This window comes from Argentina anserina, chromosome 5 (assembly GCF_933775445.1).
Source record: "Argentina anserina chromosome 5, drPotAnse1.1, whole genome shotgun sequence".
Lineage (NCBI taxonomy): Eukaryota > Viridiplantae > Streptophyta > Magnoliopsida > Rosales > Rosaceae > Argentina > Argentina anserina.
This window is the reverse complement of record NC_065876.1, coordinates 16,679,220-16,701,937: the sequence shown is the minus strand read 5'-3', so window position 1 is coordinate 16,701,937 and position 22,718 is coordinate 16,679,220. Positions and strand designations below refer to the sequence as shown.

Here is a 22,718-nt window from a genome sequence, read left to right as displayed (position 1 = left end):
TCGAACCATGTTTTTGATGCAGATAATGGACATGACTTTCATCCACGGAATGCTATTGTTGGGATTACCATTTTTTCCTGAATCTTTTGAACTCTTGATCGGACCCTGAATAATTCTCACATAGTGATATGGAGAAATGTAATTTCTGCGTCCATCAAACACTTCCCATTCCGGAGGGGTAGAAATGAATTTCAGTCTCAAGATGCATCCATCTGAATGAATGTTCCTTACTGCCTCAGTTATGATTTATGTAAAACCTACCAGGTGTTCGTTTGACTTAGTCCAAATATTATGCACATATCCATTCTCAATGAGCTATAGTTTCTGCTTCTGAGGGTGTTCAACTTGAACATCTACAAGATATCTCCCATAATATGGGCTAGAAACTATTGCCAAGGTTGAAGGAAGCATTTTACCGTCTCCGATTTTATAGTGAAATTCCCACCAAGCTAATTCATTTTGGGCTGAAATAGGAACTCGCGCGTTTTCAGGACCTTCCCAATATCTGATCATTGCACCGCCTTCCTTCGAATTTTCTTTTTCCTTTTCTTTTTCTTTTTCTTTTCTTTTGCATGGACTCCATTCAATTCTTATGTCAGGGCATTGAGACTTCTCAACAGATGTTCTTCGTCTTCCTCATAGAAAGCTTGTATAACATTATCCATAACGATCTTATGCTTGAAAGCCAATAGCTTCTCTGTTTTGAATACTGGTTCTTTAAATATCTTTAAAGGATAGCCATGAACGTTTTTCTTTCCAGTGACTTCAACCATTTTCCCCCTAAAAGGGGCTATTTTGCTTTTTTGGCAAAGCATCAGCCTTTAACGGACTTGATCAGCCTTTACTGTCTGCCGTTTGAGACAGGCTAGCCTTTTACCCTGAAACCGATCAGTTAAGGTTGTATCCTTAGGACACAACAAGTACTCTTTTATGAGTTTTTCTTTTTCATCAGAACCTTTCTCAGACTTTTGATCCCAACCCCCTGGTTGAATCATGTCTTCACTCTTATCCGGAGTTGATGCAGCTACTTCATAAGACACAATGAATTGGTAGCCTAGTCCGTCATGTAGAGGTCCAACAGTCTTGTCTCCTTTTTTGTATCTGTTCCAAGGACTGAGGTTCTGATCTCCTACTCTTAGGATTTCGTTTGTCATCTTCATCTCCGTCTTCTCTACTAAATGTTGCCATTTCTCTTATAAGAGCGTATGGCAAGAAGTTCTTGTTACCTGCAATCATTTCCACATCATATTCATACTGGGATAAAAACATTTATCACCTCAATACTCTCCCTCTATCTGTTGCATCAGTTATTTTTTAGTTTTTAAATTTTTTAACTCTTTTGTTGTCAGCTCTACAAATTTATTTCCTATGAATTCTTCAACGCCTTTGGAGCCCTTCTTAGCTACATTTTGAGCTAGTTGGTCGTCATCGATTTTCTCTGTTTCAACTTCAGCTTTCATCTTTTCTATGCTTTTTTTGCAGATGAGAGAGTTTAAGATTCAATTCTCTGAATTGTTCTTCCAGCTCCATACCTATCTCTTGAAGATATGTAATATTATAATTTTGCTGATGAATTATTGCTTTCAGGTTTTCAGCAAGGGCTTCTGAAGTACGAAGATATAAGCTTTTTGCTTCTTTGTGTCTTTCCTTGACTTTTACCTCAACCATTTGGTTGATCCTATTCGAACGATAAGGGCTTCTAAATGCTCTTTCAGAGTTTCTTGAGCTTTTCTTAGTTCAAATGCCTTCTCTTGGATGTTATTAGCAATAGTTTCTATTCAAACTAACTTCTTTTCTATGTCTAGCAGATATTGCTTTTCTTTGAGGTAGTCAAGCTTTACTTCAAGCCTTCCAATCCTTGTGTTTACTTTTTCAAGTTGATTGATCTTGAGATGAAATCTCTCAAGTTGTACAAGCAGCTTTTCTGCAGCCTTGTTGCTGGATAAATGGTTTAGAAATTCTATCAAACTTGGCCGAGTTGGGTCAAGTTCTTCATCTTCTATCTCTTGTTAAAGATGAGAGAATTCATCGTAGAGTGTATTCAGTATTCTATAGGCGTACTCTATCGAGTATTGATCCTCTTGGATATGTCTTGAATGGAAACACTTTTGCGACCTATCAGAATCTATTGTAATACAAAAGGACTGATAATTTTTTAGTTTGGATTCTCTCTTGTTAGTTGAGAGAAGCCAACTTTGTGGCATAAGTCTTTTAGCCTACATGCTTTTGAGCTAAGCAAACTCTGATACCAGTTAGGGGCAGATTTATCCGATGCTCAAAATATTAAGGGGTCTTTGATCTTCTTTGAAAATTTCTTCGAGAACTTTGATATTTTCTCTAGTTTCATAGATTATACGTTGGACTCTATAGATAACATCCCAGTAATTTATGGTTTTTCTAGAAAAGTTATCTCTATATCTCACAATTTTTTTTATTTTTTTATTTTTCTTCTTGCAATTCTTTTAAAGAAATTTTTGCAAAAGCTAAAAGTTCAAGTCTAGAAGCTATTAAGTTTGCAATAATGATAAAGAAACAACTGTTTACTTTCGAGTATATGATGAATTTATATATTTGTGGTATGTAACTAAACAAACTCAGAGATCAAGGCCCACTATTCTCCGTCAAATATATATATATATATTTACCTTAAATAGTACCTAAGATAAAATGCATAAGTGAATAGTTGATGCTACATATAATACAACACTGCACTGTAGACGAACTCGTTATAGCATTACCAAAAAGAAAATAAGTCCTGGTATAAGAGAGCCAAAATACCGAATTTGGAGATTGCTAGTCCAGTTGTGTTTTGAGTTATCTCTAATCACAAAGATAACTAGTCCAGCTTGTTAGAATTGTTACAAGGTTACTGCTGGTGATACCTCTTTTCTCTCTACATCTAATTTAGAACTGTTCATGAACGAGACTGTCTTGTCTACAATGAAAGAAAAATAATTGTGAGAATGGAGATTGCAATTTAATAATTTTGTTTGTTAGTTGCATTCAACGTCTCAACCTCTAGCTGATTCTTGTATTCATTTATTCTTATCTTTGTCTTGGAGAGGAAATATTTATAGTTTAGATGTTTAACAATGCACTCTTCAGATTTCATAGAAATCGTTTTTCTGCTTAGTTAATAGGGCAAGTGTTTCACAGTTGGATGTAGCTAGATTGAACCTTTGAACAGAAGAATGATATCGCCAAAGCTGTGGAAGAAGAACATGTAAAGGTATGGAGTTGACGGCCATATTGTTTGGATTGAAATCAAATGCCTAACATGTCACATTATGGTTTGAGATAGTGCAGACTTTGATTGTGGATATTGAACTATATGAGTATCTGAAGAGAGCAATAAATGAGATTGAACAATGCATATACTTACATCGAATGCGTTTTTCTTTATGTTGGTCGTATAGGCTTATCTCTTGTCTTCACTAATAAGAATTGACTTGGAACATATTACATGTCGATTGGTACTTTATGTAACAATTTGTTTTCTTCTGCAACTGCAGATTACTAATATTTTCATATGTTATGTGATTAATAGCTGCAACAATGAGGTTAGCAACAATTGAAAAAGTTGATGCAGAGAAGATACTACTATTCAACTGAGCTGGGGGAGAGGCAGAGTAAATCTCATAAGGATTGGCATAGCAAGGCAGCGCTAGGCTATTGTGGACAGGCTGAGAGACATGGTGATCTGGTGACGCTAGGATGTGATGCAGTACTTTGACACAATTTTAGAGATTGGTGCATCTTCAAAGTCCAATTTGGTTTTCATCTCCAAGGAAATTCAACTCATGAGATTGAATTGGACACATAAGTGACATAGCTGCAGCTCTTGTAAGAAGCAAACCGACAGCAAAGAACCATAATGAAAGACCCTAGAATCATCCCAAGAAGCCTACAAAAAATAGAAATACCTTTTATAACAATGATATTCTGTTTAACTAGTATGTTAGCACAAGTAAAACCATCATCTGTTTCTAACGTGGATTCAATACTAAATACAATTTCAACTTCATGAATTTGATTCGGACAAATAAGTGATCACTTTCACGTTCAACTGAATTTCGTAAGCATTGAATAAATGTTTACTAGCTGCTACTTTCCAGAGAATGTAATAGGAGGAGTGCAGGACCACTCTGTGTACACTGACAGCAAACTTGAATTCACACCATACCAGACCAATATCCTCATGAATGATCCCACAATAACTAGGAAAATAAAATCCATGGTACCTATCTGTACTAACTACCCCAGTTCTATTACTTGAAATCTTAAGCCAAAAACAAAGATTGGAAACAAAATGCTGCTCTTGAAAGAAACTGAAGAGCTTAGATGGGACTTCAGACTTACTGTTCAGTGCTTGATCACATAAAGCACTACTTTGATTTATATATACAATCATGCAATTTTAATTCAAAGGATATGCACATAGGTAGTTCATAGTCAAACAACGCCTGAAAGATGAAATATGTTTGTAACTATACTAGAATGAGTCAATTTGTCTGGCTTAGCCAGAAATCTTAATATAAAATCTGATAACCAACCTATCATATATAGTTACAGCCCCAGACCTCTATCTGTAATTCAACCACACAGAACCCAACAATCGTGAGAGAATACTAAAGCCCCCAGTTAATATGTGGTGTTGAACATCACTAATAGCTGGTATATATATATAGATATAAGAATCACAATACCAGTCATAAAAAAAATTTCTCTCAAATTTCTTGAATATCAACGAAATTTATATCAAATTAGATACGAAACCCATCCTTACTCAAATTGTCAAGCCACATGATTGACAGATTGAGGCTTAAATTTGAGTAGTGGTGAGCCATGCCACCTCATTCCCTTACTTGTTATCGAAGCCACGAAATTGTGTTCCTCGCCTTCTTTCCCTGGAATCATGCACATCTTTTTTCGACATCTTTTCCCGCCGATCTACCAATAGTCGAGTTGGGGAATTTAAATCTTTTACCAGCATCTGCCAATTTTTCTCCTCAGTCAATCACGTTGACTGTTGAAAAAGTAAGTATAAACCTATGGCTAAAATCCGTTCTTTCTCAAACTCATACGGAAGGCTCCGATGTAGACACTTGTCCCAAAAACCTGCCGTGCATGCAAGAATTTTCAAAATTTGAGTTCATATCAATGGTTATTTGCATTGTGTACTTTGCCACAAATTTCCTTTGGTGGTCTTGAAGTTCAAGTTCATGTTCTTTCCGATCAAGTTCAAGTTTGTTAACGGAGGCTCTAGTGTTGTGTTCAACTTTCCATTCACCTGGTCGTTTTTATGTTCCAGACCAAACTGAAAGAATACCAAGTTACCTGACACCGTTCTGGCCCAAACAAAGAAGGAAAAAATTTGTGTACAAACTAGCATGTACGCAAGCGTCTAAACTCTCATTTATTTGCACACTTTGACAATATAAATACATGATTTTAACCATTCAAAAGTTTAGTTTATTACTAAAGATCATTTATGTAAAAGATCAACATAAACAAAAATCGTCTTCATAGTCGATTGCATCAAACAAATAAACGGTTATGGTGAAAGTTAGTAGTCTCATGATCAACCGTCAATTTGTTTGATGCAATCGACTATGAAGACGATTTTTGTTTATGTTGATCTTTTACAGAAATGATCTTTAGTAATAAACTAAACTTTTGAACGGTTAAAATCATGTATTTATATTCTCAAAGTGTGCAAATAAATGAGAGTTTGGACGCACACGTACATACTAGTTTGTACGCAAGTTTTTCCCAACAAAGAATACTAGGTAGTTAAAATATCCTGCATTCCCAAAAGGTACCAATTAACACTAATATAGTAACACTGCGGCAGTAAATTTTCAAACTTCTGACACTGACTCACTCATAGGGGTGTAAACGAGCCGAGTCAAGCCGAATATTAGGTTGTTCATATTTGACTCGTTTTCATTCGAACGAACTCGAGTCGGGCTAAAATTTAATTTTTGTGCTTTATGTTCAAGCTCGGCTTGGCTTGAAAAATCTCGAGCTGGGCTCGGGCCGGCTCATTTTATTAGATGAGGACGAACTCGAATTGAATCGGTTTAAATCATATGAATTTAAAGTTTTAAAATTAATAAATTAAAAAGAAAATTCAAAATCTAATGTCATAGCATCACACAAAAACCTTTTTATTTGTAATAATCTAAAAATAACAAATCAAAATTGTTAGTTAACTTAAAGTCTTTAACTAATTATTATCAAAAGAAACGTTTCAGTTCTTTCGAATAAATATAATATTTTTAATATTATTTCTTATATAAAAATTATACTTTAGATATACTATAAAAGTTAGCAAGTCAACCTTAATTAATAAACGAGCTCGCAAGCTAAACGAGTCGAACGAGCCGAATACATATTATTCAAGCTCGCCTCATTTTTAAGATCGGGCTTAATATTAAGCTCAAACTCGGCTCATTTAATTTTACGAGCTCGAATCAAACTGGCTAAAAACGAGCCGAACACGAGTCAAACACGAGCGCCCCGAGCCTACTTACAGTCTTACTCACTCAGTATCATAAAGATACGGATTTTCAAATAATACTATTATACCTTTTGCTAATGTAATTAATTTCCTTCCATTTTTATACTCAGCTAATATTTTATTATTTTAATTTTCACTTTTTTGGGTTAATCAAAATTCAAAACCCGAATTCCCGAAAGCAGCTCATTCTCTTCTGTTCTCCTGTGTCTCAAATACATGAGAGACCAGAGTGTCTATTTATCTGAATCGACTCCTGTCTTTGGTTTATATATGCACGCTGCAGATCTGTAGCGGATCACAGCCCCTTTTAGCCGGAATTAATTAGGCAGGGAGGTGACGACGTCGTTTAATTGGGGGTCAGTGGGGTTAAGGCGGAATGGAAGGCCTCGGCCAGAAGAAATCGTCGGCGGCAGTTTCTGATGTGGGAGCTTGGGCCATGAACGTCATCAGTTCCGTCGGCATTATCATGGCCAACAAGCAGCTCATGTCCTCCGCCGGCTATGCTTTCTCTTTTGGTCCTCTCTCTCTCTCTCTCTCTCTCTCTCTCTCTCTTTCTCTCTCTCTTTCTCTCTCTTCAATCTTCACCTTATCACATTGCAGTTATATTTCTCATATTTCGCCGTTTAGATCAATTGTATTCATGTAGAATATGATGCATTTGAACATCAGTGCTTGTAAACTGGAGTGGTATACAATGCACAATGTGACAAAAAAATTAAAATTTTGCATGTATATACGTATGTATCATTCCGATTTGGGTATAATGTTTAACTCGATTGAATGATTGATGAGTATGGTTTTCTTGTTTTTGATGTAACAGCCACCACATTGACGGGGTTCCATTTCGCTATAACTGCACTGGTTGGCTTTGTCTCCAATGCAAGCGGTTATTCTGCCTCCAAGCATGTTCCCTTTTGGGAGCTTCTTTGGTTCTCTGTTGTTGCCAATGTCTCCATCACGGGGATGAATTTCAGCCTCATGCTCAACTCAGTCGGCTTTTACCAGGTACCCTAATCGCGATATATATATATATATATATATATATATATATATATATATATTTCCAAATTATAACCACACTAGTGCTAATTCATCTGTCTGTGATGATGTGTTGGTGGATGTATAATGTTGTTCTTTGCAACCTCGTTCAGTGATCGCATGGAAAATTAGGCTTAGATGTACGGGAACACTTGTTCTCTGTTACTTTTTGGGACGAACTTGGCAGTGAAGTTATCTAATGACCTCTATGTGGTTCTGGTACAGATCTCAAAGTTGAGCATGATTCCTGTGGTTTGTGTGATGGAATGGATGCTTAACAACAAGAAGTATTCGAAGGAGGTCAAAATGTCTGTTGTGGTTGTGGTTATAGGTGTTGGTGTTTGCACGGTCACTGATGTGAAAGTTAACCTCAAAGGCTTCATATGCGCCGGCCTGGCAGTTTTGTCCACTTCTTTCCAGCAAATTGTGAGTTTTAGTTATACCACTTGATATTCATATGCTAATCAGATTGGAGAAGCATATTTGAGGTCAATTATTCCATGAAAATTATAGCTCAAGTAATTGATTGTCTAGTGTCTTAACTGTTTGTCACTGCTACACATACAACTTTGGTTTAATAATCATTGTATATTATGTATATATTTGTCGAGTGACCATCTTAATTCCATCTTTTTATATTTTTCATCTGTTGACAGTCTATTGGATCTCTTCAAAAGAAGCATTCAGTTGGATCGTTTGAATTGCTGAGTAAGACTGCTCCAATTCAAGCCGTTTCACTTCTCTTTTTCGGCCCGTTCATTGATTACTACCTTAGTGGTACATTCATAACAAACTATAACATGTCTTCTGGCGTCATTGTAAGCACTTATCCTTTCAGTCGAAGTCATGCTTTACTATATTGGTTCTGTTTGGTCTTATATTCTTTGACATTTAAGCTGTGGTGCGTGAGCGTGTGCAGGCATTCATTCTTCTTTCATGCTCCTTAGCTGTGTTCTGCAATATTAGCCAGTACCTCTGCATTGGACGTTTCTCTGCTGTTTCATTTCAGGTTTTAGGTCACATGAAAACAGTATGCGTCCTCACACTCGGGTGGCTTCTCTTTGATTCAGAGCTTACCTTCAAGAACATTATGGGGATGATAATTGCAGTGGTTGGCATGGTGATTTATAGTTGGGCTGTGGAGGCAGAAAAACAGTCCGGAAAACCCTTGAGCAATTCAAAAACCAGCCTGACAGAGGAGGAAATAAATCTTTTGAAGGTAGGACTGGATGCCACTACTGTGAAGGATGTAGAACATGCAGCAACTAAAGTATAGAAGATGTAGACGACCCATTTTTGGCTGGAAAAGGAAAATATATAGCTCGAGGCAAGGAAATGAAATGAGAAGACAAGTCCTATCATTTTTGGACTCCTGCTCAGCTGACTCCGAAACCAAATCCTTTTAGTATATGTTCCTGTTTCATAATTTCATTGATTCAGTAAGTGCCCTTTTTTGTCTATTACTTGTGACCTTAATCTTATTATTATTATTATTTTTTCATATAGCCTATATCTGTATCTGCAAAGAAGTACGTAAAACTAAAACTGTAGTAGAAAGCGCCGAGTTCTATTTATTCATTGCGTTCTGCTGAGTATATTTGTTGTATATTTTATTGTTTTACTCCACATTTTCATGTCTGTGCTGATGTTAAGGTCTATAAGTATAGTTGTTGTTTGGGAAGTCTCTCAGTGCAAGGGATTCAGCCATCAGGAACAACAATTGTGCCGTAGTTTTCTCATTGATGTTAATATGCAAGGGTTTGTGCCAACAATTATTGGAAAATCCGAATGTTCTTTGTTATTATCTCCTTTGCAATGATAGTGTTTAATATGCTGCCATATATCACACCCTACCTAAATGGATTATCGGGTGTGAGATTAGCAGAACTCTATTGCATCCTCATTGCTATGTAAACCTAGCTCCATAGTCCATAGTCCATAGTCCATTACATTCCTTGATCTCCTACTTTTCATCCTCAAATTCTTCGGATGAAGTTCACGCCTTCAATTATTTTCATGATCCTCACCTTAGCAGAATGACAAACACTTAATTGCCAATCGAAATCTGTGATTGGTTGGATGATATCTGTCGCATCTGAATTCCTATATATCCAGTGGCGGATCTAGATTGCTATATAGGGGATGCTTGAACTTCTTCTTTGGTTTAATTTTATTAACCTCAACCATGCTATAATTTTTTTTTAAAAAATTGAAAGTCAAATTGATACGTAGTAAGGGCAATGCATTGAGTTTAATCCCTCAAATGCATTAGAAGAGCTTAAACTAAATAAATCTAATTTTGCGATTTCTTAAACTCTTTAGTCTCTAATGACCTCTAACCTCTTATGTTCTTCATTCCCTGTAAATTCAACACTTTTTTCAATATAAATTAGCAAATAAAAACCTAGTATTCTAAAATGACGAAGCATAGATTGATAGATACATCAATCAAGCATTCAAGGAGAATGAGAAATTAGAATAAACCTTAGACAAACCTAGGTTACCCAACGACAACAATTCTAGCAAGTAATCCCAATTGAGAAATTCATCCCTCAGTCCCTCATATCATCACATCCCACCCAACAATTTTTGTAAACTAGCCTCATTAATTGTTAACACAGGCCGGTGGCTGACAGAGGTGCAGCCGTGGAGGGCGCTAGTTGTTTTGGCAAAGATGGTTCAATCAGGGGAATCAAGGCTTTGAGGGATTGAGGTAATCAATTGAGCAAGAAGAATATTAAAATAATTAAGTTAAAGAAGAGAGAAAGTCATTTGGTAATGGTAGGGATTCAGTGTGGGGATGTTTCACTAGAGCCAACAGTAAAATAAATAAATCAATTAACACTAGCTCTAGTTTGTTTTTTTATTGGTTGAGGGATGCTCCATGCATAGCTGTAGATCCGACCCTGTATTCATAATTATGTTTCTATTTTGAGTATTTTCTATCTTTTTTTACCGTGGGAAACATCAGTCGTACGGGTTGAACCAAAACTATCATTAACCAAGTCTGTCGGATTTTGTGAAATCTCAATATTGTCCTTTCTTTCTCCCACTCTTTCTTAGGTTCTACAACTCTTTCTTCTTTCTTATCTTATTGTCGCCGTCGTCTCTCTCCTCATCCTTTCCTTCATCTTTTGCATATCTATTCCCTAATAATCCTCTCACTCTCTATACTAGGTTACGATACATGTGCACTGCCACAAGCTTCATTATTATTTTTACAGTGGTTTATTAGTTTATGGTCTGATTGTAAGTGAATTAAAGTTTTTAGAACTGGTTTAAATAGAGAGAATAGCGAAGAAAGAGAGTTCTGAGAGCAATCGAAGGAGAAGAAGAGGAGAGAGAGGAAAATAAATAAATAACTAGTGGTAGTCAAGTAAATAAGCGAAAAAACAAGGTATAAGCTGAGTCAAGTTGAGCCACCACGGGTTGCACTATTTTTTGACAATAGTCTATTAGTTTAGAGTCTGATTGTAAGCGAATAAGAGTTTTTAGAACTGGTTTAAGTGGAGAGAATAACGAAGAAAGCGAGATACAGAGAGAGAGAGAGAGAGAAAGAGAGAAAGAGAGAAAGAGAGAGAGAGAGAGAGGGAGAAATCAAAGGAGAAGAAGAGGAGATAATAAGGCAATTTTTTTTATACCTAGTGGTAATCGAGTAAATAAACAAAAAAATATGACATAAGCCGAGCCAAGCCGCGGGTTGTACTATTTCTTGATAGTAGTTTGTTATTCTATGGTTTGATTATAAGCGAATTAGATTTTTTAGAACTGGTTTAAGTAGAGAAAGTAGTGAAGAAAGCGAGAGAGAGAGAGAGAGAGAGAGAGAGAGAGAGAGAGAGAGAGAGAGAGAGAGAGAGAGTAATCGAAGGAGAAGAAGAGGAAACAATGAGGCAAAAAAAAATTAAACCTAGTAGAAGTCGTGTAAATAAGTGAAAAAAGGACATAGCTGAACCAACAATGTTCATAAGTCGTTGAACAGTGCAACACCAAATGGTCCAAATTTAGGGCATGATTGTAAGCGAATTAGAGTTTTAAAAACTGGTTTAAGTGGAGTGAATAGTGAAGAAAGCGAGATACAAAAAGAGAAATCAATCAAAGGAGAAAAATAAGAGAGAATAAGATAAAAAAAATTTATACTCAGTGACAGTCGAGTATATAAGCAAAAAAAGTACATGAGCCGAGCCGAGCCTAACCCAGTGAAGCCAAGCCGCTGGAGTGGCACTTTTCATAAGCCTTATGAACAATGGATCAAAAAATAATATTAAGTATACGAGTTAGTGAGGCCACGCTTTGCTGCGGCTTTGTACTCAAACCAAAAGTTTGAAGGAAAAGTTTGATGAGTGAATGATACTGATTATTGAACACAAAGCTAATAGTTGGCAGGCTGCTACATAATTAACCAGTGAGACTAAAACGTTAGATAAGAAACTATTTTTTGATGGTATATTAAAAGTGGTGCTGTATTTCTTAAAAGGCATGCCGAAAATTTTACCTTTGTTCTTACACTCTTAAAAGTAGCAGCATATATTATTTTCCAATTTATTCAATAATAGCAGAATATTTGAAGCATTTTCAACTGATCGCTTTACTGTAAAATTGAATAGTCTCAAAAATGAATTTAGATTTTTATTAGAACCACATTCATAATGAATATTCCACCATAAGCATTCAGAAAAACTAAATCATTTTTTCAAAGGATTCGATCTAACATCAAGGAAGAAAAAACAATTACAACTAATTATATGAGATCCAAACTCAATCTCTGACCCGAAATAGACATGAAATAGTTGATAAAAAAATTAGACATCAAATAACAAATTATAAAGATCCAGAAACTGGGTTCTAACACCAAATCAAAAGGTTAGAGATTGAAAGAGTGCTTATGTTCATTCTTCTTCACTTTTCACTTATCTACCTCTTATTTCTTGTCCACTTTGTTCTTCTTCACTCTTAATCCAAATTTATGAATTATCAATCTCATATCTTCAACTAAGAAATAAAACAAACAAAATAATTTTCTCTTTCATATCACGAAATAAATATAAACAGATTAAGATTGCTTATAGAAAGATTGCTCCAGAACAAAACCAAGGTTGTCATAAATTCATTGGTAAATAGAGAACATATGTCCACAACTAAAAAATATGGAATTACGAGAATGTCTTTGAAAATATACCAGCAATAGTTGCTTTCCCAATATTTCTGATAAAAGAGAAACATACCATCAGGAGCCGGTGCCTTTGACAGATGCATTAGCAATAACGTAGTATGGATCTCATCCTTCGTATATGGAGCCAATAAGACCTGGTTCATAGCTGGAGTAACTCTCGGATTAATCGATTGGAGAACCCGATTCTGAGCATCAACATTCGGTACCTGGTACCCAAGCAAATCATGAAAATAATGGATAACCACATTCTCCATCCCTTGAGGAGTGGTCTACCACACACCCTCACTATCAAACAAGCCCTTGAGCTTGTTCCTTCTTCAACGGTTCGAAGTTTTCTTGTGAAAAAACTTCGAGTTTCTATCTCCATCCTTCAACCAAATAGCTCTAGACCGTTGTCTCCAATAAGTCTCATCTATTGTAAGAAACTAATTCAGCTTTTTGGACAAACAAAGTTTCTCCAATTGATCAGTCGGTTCAAAGGGCTTCTAAAGGAGCTTACCCAGATCCCTCCGAACTTGTTCAATCTCTAGATGCCTTCCATTGAAAACAGTTCAATCCCAATTCACTAAATAGTGGCCCATATCCTTTAAACTCCTATACAATTTCACCATCGGACTTCCTTCTGTCGGTAAATTCCAACTTTGTTCCAAAACATGTCGAAAAGAGGGATTTAGGGATTTGTTAACACCATATTAACTCCAAGAATCGACTCTGCCAAGCCTCAAAGATAAGGTAGAAATATAACTATACAAAGCAAGCATATTAACATGTTGGTAATGAAAGAAAATGTTTAACGTAGGCTCAAAGAGGTTGGTACTAAGGTGTCCCAAACAGGGCACAAATAAGGCATACAACTTTTTTGGCATAAAGTGGTGGAATCCTAAAAAGATTCATCAATCATTTCAAAATCAGAGTATATTATGCTAAATTTTTTGAAAGTTTCACAAAGTAAGTTATATCATTCTCTAGTTCATTGTAATTCTATGGTATATGAATTGATCAAAATAGATATAATGAGGTTATATGGCCAAAAAAAACGATAGAATAAAACATTCCAAATAAAAGCACATATATGGTTCGAAACTCACAAATGTTACATGAATTCCAACAAGTAGGGAACATGCTCATTCTGTACCTAAGTTTCAAAATCCTTATCTATTACATGTTCGTACAATTTCTACACATCGATTAACCATCAAATAGCAATTAAGTTCAATTTCCAATCTTGTGATCATCGATCAACCAATCATTCAAAGATCAACTCATCCTAGATAGCTAAAGCCACCTAAGACTCAAAACAAAACAAAAAATACAAATTTTGTTTTTTTTCACCGAGAATTATTATTCTACCCTTGTGTGTCTTAGCCTAATAGGTTTCATGTTAGGAGATAGATTAGTATCTCCGTAATAGATTAGGATTTTTGAATCCTACGAGATTGTGATTTTGTAATGCCTATATATAGGCCCTCATATCATTCAATAGTACACAATTATTTTCATCCTGCATCATGTTTTTATTTTTTGATTTTATGACTCTAACATGTAAACCTTCCCCCACACTCGAATCATACATTGTCCTCAATGAATATAAAAAATAAATAATGCAATGAAAGACAAAAGCATAGTGGGAAAAGAATGAGAAAGAGTTGAGAAAATGATGAGAAAAGCTCCCCCATGGCGCGGTCTAACAGCCTGCATTCCATGCTTCATAACGTTTGAACATAATCTCCGATCAGTAAGAAAATAGTGGGAATATAAAGCTGATGTTTCTAGCTTTCCAAGCATATAAAGTACGTCTGCTAACTCCAAATGAGGAGAAAATTATGCCCCTACAAAGTTGTCAGGAAAAACAGATTCATAAAATCAAAAACAAGAATGACCTTTAATTGTTTATACTTGATTTCCGTTGATTTAAACAGCCGGAATGGAAAAGTGGCCTGAATGAAAGTTGAAGATAACACAACAAACGTTCAATCCATATATGACACGACTGCTCAATTAGGCCGGAAGTGTTCCCTGTTTTGCTGTTTCCGGACTGCAACTGCACGAGTTCAGAATTTCTTACATGACCTTGCTGTCTTCAAATTGCAACTGGGAATGAAGTAGACCTCTAAATCCAGTTATGTAAAAAGATACAGAATCTAGACTCAAAAAAATTGTTTTTCCATATAAACCACACATTCCAACTCCCTGTGAGCTGGGAGATACAGCCTGCCTAAGTCGACGAACTGCTTTTGCCAGATTCTGTTGAACGAAATTTTTTGGCTCCTCTTCATTTTTTTTTCGAAAACTATTTGATACAAACACAAAATATATCAAAAAGAACAAAAATAATAAAAACAATAACTAAAGAAAACAATGACCAAAGAAAACAAATTGGGTTGCCTCCCAACAAGCGCTTAAGTTTAAAGTCTAATAGCTTAGACCGAGTTTTCCTTTCAATCATTTGACACATTATGAGGTTTCTCTTCCGCCATTTTGTTGTCCAACCTTATAGTATATTCTCGAGCTCATTGCTGGTCACTTCACTATAAATATGTAGAATCTCAATTAAAATCATTAGTGAAAGTAGGAACCTACCAAACATAATTCGTGTGTTGCAGCCACGATGTAAATACTCCACTCCTCGAGCAATTCCAAGTGAAATTCTATCTAATGCTTCCTATCCCAAGTGATGACCACTTTGGGGGTTATTTTCCTCAAATATGAACTTCTCAAGTGATCAATTAGGCACGTACTCATAAATAAGTGCTCCTTTTGAACTCTCGAAACAAAATCCCAACAAGCTAACAATGTTGACATGGGAAGTTCTACTAATGGTTGCGACCTCATTCATGAACTTGAACTCTTCTCCATTGCCTTTAGATCTGTTCAACACCTTCACTGCTACAAGACGGCCGTCCTTTAACTCTCCTTTGTATACACCACCGTAGCCGCCTTGCCCCAACTTTAACTTGAAGGAGTTGGTTATTTTCTTGACATTCGAATAGCTGTATCTTTTAATTTGAAGTGGCCTGTAGTTCCTCAGAAAAGCCTCAACATTTAGCCAATCTTGTCATTTCCTCTCACAAATGTAGCAGCAAGAGATAGTCACTAGAGCCACGACCCCAGCCACTGCACCTGGTGATTAAGAATGAAAACCACAAGTTAAAGGAACTGGTAGTATATTATTGGTCCACCACATGTCTACTTGTTTAGTTCTACTGTTTAACTCGTTCAAGATGATATCAATGCCATATCATCATATTTAACCGAAGAGGCCCAATGCAGGTACGCTTCTCGCACAAACTCGAGCAATAAAACAATTAGCATACGTTTGCGCGCGGTGTAACATTTCAATTCTCCGTAATTATTGAAGAATTTACCTATAGTAATAAAGCATTGGAAACATTCTGCGGTATATTGCACTAGAAGAATTTTTTTGTCAGTCAATACAAGGAAAGTTCGATAATACAGCGCTGCATCCAATGCAACGTGAATAGTGCATATGAACAGTAGTAAATAGTAAAATGAATAATAGTGAATGATATTTGTGCACAGTAAAAGTAAATAGTGATAAAAATGTAAAAACTATATAGTAAATATTTATTACTACTCTATTTTGAACATATTTTTGTTTTTCCTAGGATCTAGCCTTCAACATGCCAATATTACCTAAACGACTTCTTTGTCTAAACGGTTACTTTTGGCGGAATCATAGCTCACGTTCCTTGTTGGGATGTGTGGGCAGCTCACTTTTCCATCATGTTTATGATATTGTAATATTCTTCATCAGCACAGTCATAATCTGCCAAAGAATCTTGGCCTTCATGGTCACTTTCTTGCTGTATGTCTTCTTTTTTCATCCAGATCTGAGTCATAGGGTGATAGGAGCACAAAGTGTGACGTTCTTAATGTATATATGCCATATTCTTATGCTTTGTTACTTCTTATCTAGTTGTTTTAGTTTCATATTTGTCATTTCTATGTTCTAAGGAGAGCTATGCCGAATTTAGATGATTTGATGATGAAATTGTGCTAAGTGTTAGAAATCCTTATTGAGCTAGGAGTCCTTACTTGACTATGATTCTACTTTCCTATTTTCATTCTTTCCTATTCCTTAATCGACGATTTCTTTTCAGGAAAGACAAATCATATTTGGAAAGGAAGAAGAGTTGCCGAGTTGCATTCCTAGTTGAACAAGGAAATCATATCCGGGTTGAAGAAGGAGAAGAGGAGGCCGGCCTAGCTACTCCTAGTTGGACCAAGATTGTTGCCGTGCAGCCCTCAAGTGATCTCCCTATTGGACTTGGTTTCCTACATCAAGTTGGATATGGAGTACATAAATCAAATCCATAACAAAGAGGATTTCAGCTTCCCAATTGGATTCTACTTCCTTATGGGACGGCAAGAAGGCTTCCTAAACTCCTATATATAGAGGCTCGGCCTCTCCATTCAGATCATCATCAGCCTTACACACAAACATAAGCCTAGCTCTGCTGAATTCATCCTTCACCCTTCCAAGAAATCCTAAAACCGATTCCATCATTCCCCACCAATCAATAGCCTTCAAGCACGCTTGTGAAGAAGGTTTCATCCATAGAAGTCTCGGCTACACTTGTGGATTGCTTGATTTATAAAGTGTAACCATGATTCACTCTTGTTTAAATTCGGTTTTGGTTTTGTTCTTGTTCTTGGATGAAGCTTGCGATTTGTGTAGTGTAATCTTGTTTCAATTTTGTCTATGAAATAGCTACTTGATTCAATTTATATAAAGGATTCGAAAATTATGTTTTGGTTTTATGAAATTTCTGTTTTGGTTTCTGCCGAGTTTCATGTATGATCAATTTCGATTTCTAAGTGTTATGACTATGCTTGTAGCATGATATTTAGGTTGTTGGATTAAAGACTTATGCTAAGAACATGTTTAGTCTTTTCTATGTGATTTTCGAATTGCATGGTTGTTGGTTAAGTAAGTGACATACTTGATGAATTCAATGTGCATGGCTTTGGAGTTACATGATGAAGATGAACTTGTTAGATTTCGATTATGGCTGCTTGGTATTGATCGAATGTGTTAAGTGTCTATGTGTTAGGTTACTGCTTAGAACCCTAAATGCATGATCCATCCTTGGTTGTTCATTATATAGTCTCGGCATGATTCTAAAGGAAGACATAGAGCTTGGTTTGATCCCTTTATGTGAATTGTTTTGGTGATTGTTTATGTGTTGGTTGGTTGATCACATGTATATATTAGTTTAGGTTTTATTTACTGTTTTTATGACTCAAGCCGAAATCTATATCAAACCTTAAAATCTTTATGAATTCGTGTTAATTGATGTGATCCTAAGCCCTGGCTGGATCCCCAGTTTGTGAACGATACCCTCTTGCTTTATACTACTAATGATGTGTTCAGGGTTAAATATTGATGTCGAGTAATCGAGCATTCATCAAATGGCGCCGTTGCCGGGGATCCATAAGAGATGGATCCCTAACCTTTAATGCGAATTAATTGTGTATATTGTACATTTGTATATTCTTATCTTGTTTCGTTGTACATATAGTAATGTATCTTAGGTTGTTATTTTGGTGCTTGAGTGAATGATTGTTGTAGGCTGTAAACCGAACGGAATAGGCAAAGCCCCTTTTGTTAATATTAGCCTTAACCCTTCATGCTAGCTCTCGAGTTTGCATGAGGTCGAGGGCGGCTTTTATTAACACTTGGATATTTGTCTAACACACAAGGTTAAGTCCAGCTGAGTAAGGGGCACGCTCTCTTATTACTCTGGTGCATGGGACCAAAATTGGATCTCAGAGAACTACTGACTGACATACATCTCGGTGATAGAGTCGATAGGGAGTTCGCTCTCCGTAGTTCAACAAATGAGTCCTACCATGTTCACTATCTCTGATTGAGCTACAAGGCCTTCTGAAACAAAAACTTGATCTTGTGTCTAGGCATCCATACTTAGGCCGCACGTTCACCTTGGTTTACAACTTAGAATCAATCGATCGTTCAATCACTGAAATGGCAAAAGAAACTTGTGAATTGTATGAATTTGTGTAAACGTAAAGAACTAATTCTTTGTAACTTAACAACATAGTTGCCGTGTCCTTCCCCATAAGTGTGCAAGTGTGTGACTAAGGGAATGCACGAATTATATGTGTTCATTGTGTGTTCTTCAATGCTAACTCTTTAACTTTCGTACAACAGGTACTATGCATGTCCGAATTTTCTAAGAAAACACAAGAGCTCAAGGATCGAATTCAAGCACTTAGAGATCTAAACAACTCTTTCATAAGTGGACCTTTAAATTTCGAAACATCTCCAAGCAATTCAATCTTAAACTCTTCACCTAGATCAGAAGAAGAGGAGGAGCTTTCCTTCCCCTTCATCTTCAATTCAGACTTAGACACAATTGCGGACCGTGACATAATTCCTGTTGGTGCTCCAATGGCACTTAAGAATGCATTCATTTCCACCACCCCTGAATCACCTTCATGCATTGCTTTCACTCCACCTGATGAAGCTAACTTCTCCATTCCGGTTCAATTGCTTGGGCAGCTGCCTAAGTACGCTGGTTCTTCAATGGAAGACCCTAATGTTCACCTTAGGGAGTTCTTGGACATTTGCAAGCTCCAATCAATTCATCATCTTTCTCAAGAAGGCTTGAGGTTGCTTTTGTTTCCATTTACCCTTAAGGATGATGCTAAACGTTGGTTGTACTCTTTGCCTGCATGAATCATCACCACATGGGACGAAATGACTAGGAGGTTCTTGAAGCAATTCTTCCCGGCTCAACTCATGAAAAGACTTAGGAGGGAGATTCAGAACTTCACTCAAAAAGATGGTGATTCACTCTATGAGGCTTGGGAGGAATTTCAGGAACTACAAAGGAAGTGCCCTCACCATGGTATTTCGTTGGATGACTTGGTGCAATTCTTCTATGAAGGACTCGACACCACCAATAAGAGCATGTTGGACTCGGCATGTGGCTGCACATTCATGAACAAGACCGGTCAATAAGCTTACACCTTGATTGATGACTTGGCTGACAACAATCGCCAATTTAGTTCCAAGGAGAAGAGAGGAAGCAAGAGTCGTGGGGTGTATGATGTTGATGCAAGGAATCAGATGGCTACTTTAGAAAAGAAGCTTGACGTTCTAGTCAAGGCATTCAATGGTTCGAGCATCAACCCTCAAGCATGTGGTATTTGTTCTTTCAAAGATCACACGACTGACAATTGTCCAAATGGAGCAATGACTGAAGAAGAGTTGAACTTTATGGGGCAACAAAGGCCTAGGTACGATCCATACTCGAACACATACAACCCTGGACTTAGAGATCATCCAAATTTTCGTTGGAGCAACAATACTCAACCATCCAATGCTCAAGGTCAAGGACCTCGTCCTTCAAGTTTGTTTGTGAGGCCTCAGGTACCTCAAGGTTCTGCTCCCTTTAACTCTATTGTTCATGGTTCGAATAATGCATCTTCACCTAATTATGATGAACTTTTGAAGTCTCTTGCTCAAGGGCAGCAAAATCTAAACTCTGCTACTCAAGCTTTAGTTACAAGTCAACAAGCTCATTCTAAGGACATAACCGAGTTTAAGAAGCATATAGGACAAGTGATCGATTTCATGGGCAAGATCCATGAAGGAGGGAAGTTGCCGAGCCAAACTGAGCCTAATCCTAACGTGAAGGCCATGATGACAAGAAGTGGGAGGATCTTGGATGCTCTATTGCAGCAACACAAGAAGGCCGTACCTTCCAAAGGAAAGGAGGCCGAGAGTTTCAATGTCAAAGACTTAGAGAAGGACCCTGCCTCCTCTAAGGCCAATGATTCTGTGCCTATATCACAAGGAGATCATGCCGTGCATGACAAAGGTAAGGATCCTAACTCTAGTGGTTTGGTTTCAACTAATGATCTTCCTCGTGTTCCCTTCCCTAGTAGATTTGCAAAGCAAAAGAATGATGACTCTGATCAAGCCATGCTCGACATTTTCAAGAAGGTGGAAGTGAACATGCCTCTTATTGAATGCATACAACAGAATCCTAGGTATGCTAAGTTTTTGAAAGAATTGTGCACCAACAAGAGGATGACTCGAGAGAAGGAGGTTGTCACATTGAGTGAGACGGTTTCTGCCGTGCTCCAAAGGAAGCTACCACCAAAGCTTAAGGATCCAGGGAGTTTTTCTATCCCTTGTACAATCGGAAACATGACATTTGAGAAGATAATGCTAGACTTAGGTGCATCTATTAATGTAATGCCGTATTATATCTATGAGGACCTAGGTCTATGTGATTTGAAACTTGACAATGTTGTAATTCAATTGGCTGATTGTTCCAACAAAGTCCCTTTGGGCTATGTTAAAGATGTTCTTGTGCAGGTTTCGAGCTTGATCTTTCCTGCCGACTTCTATGTCATAGACATGGAACCAACGGAGGCAGATGACAAGGAGGTCCCTATCTTGTTGGGCCGCCCCTTCATGAGGACTGCACGAACAAAAATTGATGTGTTTAGTGGATCACTCACCTTTGAGTTTGATAGTGAAGTGATTAGCTTCAACATCTTTGAAGCTACGAGGTATCCTCTTTCGGAGTTAAGTGATTGTTTTTCAGTTGACATACTTGATTCCCTTGCAGATAACTATCTAGATACCTTGGCACATGACGAGTTGGCACTCACCATTGCCCAAGAGGCCGGATTTACAAGTGATGGTTCTAACATCTCGGAGTTAAAAGCAAACAATGCCGTGCCATCCTTCATTCTTGAAAACGTGACCTCTCTTGAGGTTGCACGTGAGGTAAACTTTGTCTCTCCTAGTCCAATTCTCTTAACTACTAACAAAAATCTTCCTTCTGTGGTGCAAGCTCCAAAGCTTGATCTTAAGGTTCTTCCGGACCACTTGAAGTATGCGTTTTTAGGAGAAGAGGATACATTGCCCGTGATCATTTCATCTGCACTAAATGAGGAGCAAGAAGAGAGATTGATTGAAGTGTTGAAGAGACACAAGACGGCAATAGGTTGGACCATGGCCGACATCAAGGGGATCAGCCCTACCATGTGTGTGCATCGAATATTGCTAGAAGATGGTGCCAAACCAACTAAGGAAGGTCAGAGACGCCTTTACCCACCAATGATGCAAGTTGTAAAGGATGAAATCACTAAGTTGCACGATTGTGGCGTGATCTACCCCATCTCGGATAGTAGGTGGATCTCTCCCATTCAAGTTGTGCCAAAGAAGTCAGGCATCACGGTGGTGAAGAACAAAGACAACGAGTTGGTGCCTCAAAGGACAGTGACCGGTCATAGCGTATGTATTGACTATAGGAAGCTCAATGCGACAACAAGGAAAGACCATATGCCATTGCCATTCATTGATCAAATGCTTGAGAGGTTAGCTGGTCACTCCTTCTATTGTTTCCTTGATGGATATAGTGGATACAACCAAATAAGTGTTGCGGAAGAAGATCAAGAGAAGACTACATTCACATGCCCTTTTGGTACGTTTGCTTATCGTCGCATGCCTTTTGGTTTGTGCAACGCCCCAGGTACGTTTTAACGTTGTATGTATCACATTTTCTCTGAGTATATTGGTTCTAAAATTGAAGTTTTCATGGATGATTTTTCTGTCTATGGTGAAGATTTCGAAACTTGTTTAGAAAATGTTGAACTTGTGCTCAAACGTTGTGAAGAAACTAACTTGGTTTTGAATTGGGAAAAATGTCATTTTATGGTCACGCAAGGCATTGTCTTAGGCCATATTGTTTCATCTAGAGGAATTGAGGTTGATAAGTCTAAAATAGATCTTGTGCGTCACTTACCCCTCCCCACAAGTGTGAGGGATGTTCGATCGTTTCTTGGACATGCAGGTTTCTATCGTAGGTTTATCAAGGACTTTTCCAAGATTGTGAGACCAATGAGTTCATTGCTTCAAAAGGACGTTCCCTTTTCACTTTGATGATGATTGCAAGCATGCATTCGAGACCTTGAAGAAGCTCC

General features: G+C 37.2%; 1 protein-coding gene and 1 non-coding gene across 2 annotated transcripts; one reads left to right on the top strand and one right to left on the bottom strand.

Moving 5' to 3' along the window:
* The first annotated feature begins 6,877 nt into the window (after positions 1-6,877).
* LOC126796309 (UDP-rhamnose/UDP-galactose transporter 3-like) lies at positions 6,878-9,147 on the top strand. Its single transcript, XM_050523106.1, has 5 exons — positions 6,878-7,038; positions 7,344-7,528; positions 7,787-7,987; positions 8,218-8,379; positions 8,481-9,147. Exons 1-5 carry the CDS (start codon positions 6,900-6,902, stop codon positions 8,835-8,837), a joined length of 1,044 nt encoding a protein of 347 aa, XP_050379063.1. The 5' UTR covers positions 6,878-6,899; the 3' UTR covers positions 8,838-9,147.
* A 10,374-nt stretch (positions 9,148-19,521) lies between these two features.
* On the bottom strand, positions 19,522-19,628 carry LOC126796535 (small nucleolar RNA R71). Its single transcript, XR_007672379.1, has one exon. It is a non-coding gene; the product is annotated as a small nucleolar RNA R71 (small nucleolar RNA).
* Between the last annotated feature and the right edge of the window lie 3,090 nt (positions 19,629-22,718).

Bases quoted from the DNA above. Each gene is read 5' to 3' on its own strand.
- LOC126796309 (XM_050523106.1), top strand. From the start codon at position 6,900: ATGGAAGGCCTCGGCCAGAAGAAATCGTCGGCGGCAGTTTCTGATGTG. The intron at 7,529-7,786 runs GTACCCTAATCG...GTTCTGGTACAG, and splicing joins ACTCAGTCGGCTTTTACCAG to ATCTCAAAGTTGAGCATGAT. The intron at 8,380-8,480 runs GTAAGCACTTAT...GAGCGTGTGCAG, and splicing joins ACATGTCTTCTGGCGTCATT to GCATTCATTCTTCTTTCATG.